This window comes from Triticum dicoccoides, chromosome 4A (genome assembly GCF_002162155.2).
Source record: "Triticum dicoccoides isolate Atlit2015 ecotype Zavitan chromosome 4A, WEW_v2.0, whole genome shotgun sequence".
In the NCBI taxonomy this organism is placed as follows: domain Eukaryota; kingdom Viridiplantae; phylum Streptophyta; class Magnoliopsida; order Poales; family Poaceae; genus Triticum; species Triticum dicoccoides.
Genome location: NC_041386.1, coordinates 647040891 through 647048421, shown reverse-complemented (window position 1 = coordinate 647048421; position 7531 = coordinate 647040891). Strand labels below are relative to the sequence as shown.

Here is a 7531-nt window from a genome sequence, read left to right as displayed (position 1 = left end):
CTTTGGCTTACAAGCTAAAAGATCACCTATTTATGTGCTTTTGTCTTTGTCTTTTGGCTCTTGACTGTGCTGTGCTTTTCGTGTTCTAGTTTGCCTTCTGAGGATAATACTATCCTGCCTGTCGGGAAATACTATGAAAGCGTTTCGGTCCATATTAACTCTACATACTAAATCATGTTTAACTAGTTGTTGCAGCTAGCCGAGTTGCCACTCCACATTTTTATTTATACAGCTTATGGTCATGCACTGTTTATACTAACTTTGGTCTTGATGACAGTTTCCAATCGAATGTTCCCTCCCCTGGATGCTGGTGGATCATGTCATTGAATCTCAAGATGCTGGCCTTCTTGAAAGCATTTTGATACCACTTGACCTCTACAATGACTCTGCTCAACATGCACTAACTTATCTCAAACAGAGATTTCTCTATGACGAAATTGAAGCTGAGGTAAGCAATTACAGTTATGACGTTAGCCCTTTTTTAGTTTGCGTTGCTATGCCGAGTGTTGGTTGTTTTTCATCTCTTAACTGAATATCAGCGTCTTCAACTCCTGTCATTGCATTCATCCTTTTTGATGGAGGGTAGAGGAGCTGAAGAATCTGTGCTGTTTTACCCCTTTGTCTAATAACCATTTGAAGACGGTTTCAAATTTCTGCTATCACATCTTGCCCCTTCTCATTGCTCTCTTCCTCCCTTCCCACAACATCTATCTATAAAAAAGTCTACTAAGGCAAACTCATGATTCTTATATGGTGTTGTTATCTATACTGGATGACGTGCTAATATTTTATATGGTGTTATGAACATGTTTGCTTATATTGCCAGTCATTTGAGATATTCTCATTTACCACAAGGATTTCTTGTCTTTTACCAGTCTAATCACAAGTGCAGTCATTCTTACAAAGTTTGTGGAATGAGCTAAATTGGTTATATGTTGTTCTCGTTATCACTTGCTGGTGTAACTATTCGGACACACATTGTGTAATTATGTCATGTCCATTCCTCAGAAACAACTATAGTGTTTCTACTGCATTTTAATTTTCAGTAATTTTACTGCGAAAATACCAAAGGTGAACATTGTTCCACGCGCACACACGTGAATAGTAAAATTGAAAAAAGTAGGAAAAATAAAAAAATCTGAAATTTTGAGGTATCAAACTTGGTCGACTGGCCTACTCACACGTGAATTTTCATGAAGAAATGACACACATGGTATTCTCAGCGAAGAAAACAAATCGGACCTTACTATTACTTCAAACAGCAATATTTTTTATAGCATTGATTTTGACTTTTTTGCCTAGAATACCACGGATGCCATTTCTTGGTGAAAATTCACGTGTGAGTAGGCCAGTTGACCAAGTTTGATACCCTAAAATTCAGAATTTTAAGATTTCTTCTAGTTTTTTTTTCTGATTTTACTGTTCATAACCGGTGCACATGGTTCCACATGGAACCATGTTCCAAAAATTCCTGTCCATTATTGCTTCAAATTATAAAATAACTACATGCATGAGTGTATGTTCACCATTGGTGTAATACCAGAGCCCATTTCGGTTCATCTTCGAGCTGCTTGCTTATACAGTTATGAACTTTGGGAAATTGACATGTTTAGGCAAAAGGTTGTTGCTATGGGCTGGAAGTTCCTGAAACATTATAATTAATCTTCCTGTTTTGCATTTGTAAAGCATCTTACTGGTGTTTCTTTTGCACTGATTTGCAGGTCGATCTTTCCTTTGATCTTCTGGTTCAGAAGCTTAATGAGGTCATCTTTACATATTATAAGAGTTGTGCAGCAAGGTATCAACCTTCTCTTTTCAGTTTTACCTGTGCATTGATTTACCTGGAATGATTTTTTTGTCTGTGCTGATCCATCTCCCTCCCTCATATGCAGTACTCTTCTTGATAGTTCATTTACCTATGCATGTGATGATGGTGAGAAGTACTTTGTCAAACCCTTGAGATTTGATGCAATTTTCAAGCTAAGAAGAGTCATGGTAAGGGTTTATTTGATATGGTTTATGTTGAGGCTTTTCGGTATCTATTGGTCAATAGCAGCTGTTCATGTAATTATTAGTATTTATGAACCACATACCTTTTTTTCAGTCTTCTAAATGTTGGATCCTTGATTTCTAGTCAGTTAATTAGAACAGTTTTTAATACTAACAAACTGTAGAAATATACTTTTCTACATTTTGAGAGCCACATCAATATCTCCTTGTTTCCAAATTTGTGTTTTACACTGGTAGTATACACTCATGAGAGAAACTGCACATATTATAAGGGTACTAGTGCCAAGGGTGCTGTGTTAAATGCCATACGGAGTTTTTTATTTTATCATATTTGGTATGCCTGCCGCACTATCTATATTGTGATTTCTTGAATTTGCATGCACAATCAAGATTTGGTGGGGTTACCTTTCAATTACCCTTTACAGCTGTGCTTTCAGCTTCTAAACTAGCATTTGGTGTTTGATTTTTGGTTCGTCCTTTGTCTTTGAGACATGAACGCAAAACCATCTGGTTTCATGCTCAGTTCATCTGCCTACATGTCAATCTCTATTCATTTCAGGCTACTATCCATACCAAATCTTTCTTTACCGTGTTCCAGTGTTCCTGAAACATTTCATTTCACGTCTCAGATCTTAGGGAGGACAATTGACTTAAGAAGTCTAATTACTCAGAGAATGAACAAACTGTTCCGAGAAAATATCGATTTCCTACTGGAGCGCTTTGAATATGGAGATCTATGCGGTGTTGTAGTAAGATTCTTTTATCTTTTTGTTCAGACAATCTATCATGTGTTCAATTATATTTTCTTAAGCAATTTACATGTTTATTCTGGCCAATCACTGTTTGGAACTTTGGCTCGTTTGTCTTCTCAATTAGGAACTACAACAACTACTGGATATTTTGGAGCTTACACATCAGTCAATATCAAGATTTCTTGAACTGGATTCTTACTCTCTTATGATTAGTGAAATGCAAGAGAACCTTTCACTGGTTTCTTATTCGAGTCGCATCTCTTCTCAGGTTTGGGCTACTTCCATGCTTATTTTGATGTGTAATATGACTTAGCAATGAGATTGAATTTCAATATGCCTGGTAGTCATGACCTGTATTTCTTTTTCTTGTATTAGCTTGTTCTTTCTCTGGTTGGAGAATTCACTAGTTTCTGTTGTGTAATTCTTCGTCTGTGCAACTAGTGAACAATGTATTATTGTGGGCAGTTGCACATGAAAGACAAAACCTTTATGCTTTTGCTGGGAATTCACAGTATCAGTAGTGATGCTACAATATGATATATTGATATGCATTTCTATGTCTATTCCTGCAAAAAAATGCTTGTTCATTTATCCAGTTAAAGTTTTATCTAAATTTGACAATTTTTCTGATCGGCCCAGATATGGAATGAGATGCAAACAGATTTCTTGCCCAATTTCATCCTGTGTAATACTACACAACGGTTTGTGAGATCATTAAAAGGAGCTCATCACTCTTCTCAGCGATCAGATGCTTCTACTGGGAAACCTTACTTCTACTGTGGATCGCATGTAAGCACCTGCTAGGAATCTGCCACTTGCGATTTCCAGTACCTGTCACTGAATATGCCACTTGTCATTTCCAGTATTTTTTACTTATGAATATGCAAGTGCTACACATAGTTAAATCTTGGAGTTATATAACATGAAGTTCTGATGAAAAAATGAAAGCATCATGGACTAATGAGCAACTCTGGGAGTAAGGCAGATTTAAAGTTACTAGCGGATACCCCACGCGTTGCTGCGGAAGTTGGTTGATAAAAATTTGGGTTGGTAACATGAGAACAAAAAATTAAAATACATAGGAGTTATTATATTTTATTATGTGTGGTTGTAACAATATTTGTTGAATATAAATAGAATAATTTGATGGAAAATATTTTCCCATGCATGGTTAAATGTTAAATGTTGTGGTGGGTCTTTTCCCATGCATGATTGCATGTTGAAGTGGGCCTTACCCATTCATAATTGTATGGTGAGGTGGCATACTTGCATGTTGAGATAAATAAGTTAGTGGGGATGACTCTTACATATATAGGATTTGGATAGCTGGGATATTACTATATATAACAGTACAATTTGCAAGATATGACATCATTGCATCTCAGACTTCATGACGTTTTCCTTTTCACTCATCCAAAATGTGTTACCATGTTTACCTCAACATGATATCCACCAGAGACCTTAATCACTATAGCTGCACTCTCATTGTCTTTGTAGGATTTGACAATGGCATACCAGGGTCTTGCTGGTCTGTACCGTGACTTCTTTGGGATCCCTCACATGTTTGCAGTTGTTAAACTTCTTGGTTCCAGATCATTACCTGGTATTATCCGTGCTTTACTGGATCATATATCAAGTAAGGTGAGTGTATAACTGTTAGCTAACTTTAAGGTAACATGTCCTCAAGGCACAGTATCCTAACAAGCCAAAGTAAAATTACTGTATAAAAATATGCTTGAGTGCTTGGCTGCATCTCTGATAACTGAAATACTAGGAAGGCAGACCTAGGAGACAACATGAAGTTTACTAAGTACTCCCTCCGTTCCATATTAGTTGTCGCTCAAATGGATGTATCTACTGAAATACGTCTGCTAGATACATCCGTTTCAGCGACAACTAATATGGAACGGAGGGAGTACTATTTTTTTGGACTAGATACTAAGTGACTAATAATTTGCTCTTCCTGTTCAGATAACAGCTATGGTGCCAAAAGTAACAGGATTGCAAGAAGCACTGCCAAAGTCTATTGGACTTCTTTCGTTTGATGGTGGTATATCAGGTAACATGTTAGCTGGTGGCAATCAGAGTTCCAAATCCCAACAGGAATGGGCTCCCATACTGGCTTTCTGCAAATACCCGCATGAAACATAACATAGTGGGTGCTGCATAATTACTCAAAGAACCATCCTAGGTGTTGGTGCTACTTTTGGGTGATTATCATTTATCACCCCACATTTATGTACAGTTGCCCAGTCTGTTCTGCTTGAGCTTATCTTACAAGGGAAACTAAGCTTCTGTAGAAGTTTCATTTTAGATGATGTACTAGTTATGATATCGTATCTCCTAAAGAACAAAAGACTACATAAGTGAACAGAGGACTACCTAAACATCATAGTTTTTCATGCTGCTAATTTGGTACATTGTCAGTGTGGTTCTAAAGTGGTAGAATCAAATTCTAACTTATAAGTCCATATTGTTTTCTAGCATTGGATGGTTCTGGACCATACAAGTTTTTGGCAGGTTCCTTAATTAGTCAAACTCCTTATTTATGAATAGCATGCTGCATGTATTGTAGGCTGCCAGAAGATAATTCATGAAATATTGACATGGGAAGCGAAATTAGATGTGAAAGTTGAAGTTCTTCATGACCTTAAGGAAATTGGAAGTGCTTTGTATTGGATGAGCCTTCTGGACATTGTTTTGGTGAGCCTATTTCCGTAGGCAAATTTTTTTATTTTCCATGATTGTCAAATTGTAGGTTTACTATTCTGCGTTATGCTTTCATTGTCCTGCTTGAGCTTTTACACTGCTTATACATGTTAATGTTCTTTGTCCATTCCACTGTCTGTTAAGTTGTTTGGTTTATAAACACATCGGTCTGCATTCTTTCTGATGTAAGCAGATGTCATTCAGTTGTAGGTGTTTTTTTTTTGTCTGTCACTTTTTCTGTCCCTCCTGTTTTATAATGTTGTAAAATATTCCATTTATCTTACTGGTCCATATTTGGTTCTCCAACAGAGACAAATCGACACTACACAGTTCATGCAATCAGCTCCATGGCTGGGATTGGTACCAGGAAATGATGGGCAAGTGAAGCATGCCTACTCTGATAATACTCCATTTACCACACTGCTCAGTGCTGCCACCAGTGCAGTTGCATCGAGTCCTGCATGCGCAAATCCATCTTCATATTTTGTCATGTCAAAGCAGGCTGAAGCTGCTAGTAAGTCCATATTAAATGATGTTTTTTTGCTTGTTATCTTTCAGAAAAAACGATAAAGTTTGTGGACGCTTACCCTCCAGATTAGGCATCTCAATTTGTAGAGCTGGTGTTTCTTGTAATGAAATCAATAGTGCTAGTTAGGTCTTCGCTTGGATGGGTTCAGAACAGGTGGGGCTCACCCTAATCCTATCTGAAAAGTAAAATTTGGTCTAAATCAAACCCCTCCCGCCCCATCCAAGTGGAGCCTTAAAGCATGCAAATCTGTGTTTTTCTTATCTACTGCTTTTACCATGTTACGAGTTTGGATTAAACTTCTCTTTGCAATAGGCCTATTGTACAAGTCAAATCTCAACTCAGGGAGCGTGCTGGAGTACGCTCTTGCTTTCACAAGTGCTGCCCTGGATAGACATTACAGCAAATGGAGTGCAACTCCAAAGACAGGTTTCATTGACATAACCACATCGAAGGACTTCTATCGTGTTTTTAGTGGTCTTCAGTATGTAAGTAAACTCTGTTGTGCCCATCATCTACAGCTTTTTAGCTGCAGCTTCTGAATGTTTATTCCACCTATTTAAAAAATAACTGCATAGATAACAAATCACATCTCTCCGTAGCCTCTACCTTATACCGATTGCTCTTTTTTCTGGCTTTAGCAGTTCTACTCCCTCTGCCATGGCATAAAACTTCAGAGCTATTGATGAATTTCTTTCATGATTGCAGCATAGTTTTAGTGCCTCATCCTTTTGCAGTGACTGAACAAGTAGATTTTTGCTTCTTATCTTATCCAGAGCTACTTGGAAGATAGCATGACCAATCCTTCAAAGAAACGAGAAATGTTGGGCGACTCTGTAGCATGGGCTGGTTGTACTATCATGTACTTACTGGGGCAGCAGCTGCATTTCGAGCTTTTCGATTTCTCCTACCAATTTCTCAACGTGGCAGAAATAGAAACCGCAACGGTTTCACTTTACCAACCTGCGGATAGGAGCAAAAGCCCAAATATCTTCCAAGTCAGATCACTTCCTACTTTCCCAGTCTGAAGTTAAAGACACTCAATATTTTATCTCAGTCGATTTTGGAGATTCACATTGCTTTTGCTTATGGTGTTTGCGAGAAGGGCTACGAGGTCATCCTTGAAGCGATGAGGAAGGCTAGGAGGCTGAACAACCACGTGTTCTCCATGTTGAGAGCGCGGTGCCCCCTCGAGGACAAGGTTGCGTGTGCCATCAAGCCGAGTGGGGCGCCCCTTCACCGCATGAAGTTTGGCAACACAGTTTCTGCATTCGAGACATTGCCACAGAGAGCGAACTCGTAGTTACCAGGCGGATGTGTGTGTGTTTTTCTTTCTTTCTAGTCTTATCTCGTATGTATGTGAGCTCATGTATTTGTGTGGTTATGGACCTAATGTATATATACTTCTATGTAACTGTAGTCATTAACACTGAACCCAGACTGTTTAGTAAAATAGTGTATCTTATGGATCCAAATTGCAATTTGAGCCTAATAATAGCTGTTGATATCCTAATAAGTGACGTTCCAAAGGACA

The 7531-nt window shown here is 38.1% G+C and overlaps 1 protein-coding gene across 1 annotated transcript in view; it reads left to right on the top strand.

Moving 5' to 3' along the window:
* LOC119287673 (protein PIR-like) overlaps positions 1–7531 on the top strand; it is an 18907-nt gene extending 11376 nt beyond the window's left edge. Inside the window, exons 18-30 of the mRNA XM_037567261.1 lie at positions 278–448; positions 1722–1798; positions 1893–1995; positions 2640–2759; positions 2887–3030; positions 3402–3551; positions 4260–4403; positions 4734–4821; positions 5338–5465; positions 5781–5985; positions 6313–6485; positions 6774–6995; positions 7103–7531. Coding sequence (XP_037423158.1) covers positions 278–448; positions 1722–1798; positions 1893–1995; positions 2640–2759; positions 2887–3030; positions 3402–3551; positions 4260–4403; positions 4734–4821; positions 5338–5465; positions 5781–5985; positions 6313–6485; positions 6774–6995; positions 7103–7300 — 1923 coding nt within the window. The 3' untranslated portion in view covers positions 7301–7531. The remainder of the gene's footprint in view (positions 1–277; positions 449–1721; positions 1799–1892; positions 1996–2639; positions 2760–2886; positions 3031–3401; positions 3552–4259; positions 4404–4733; positions 4822–5337; positions 5466–5780; positions 5986–6312; positions 6486–6773; positions 6996–7102) is intronic.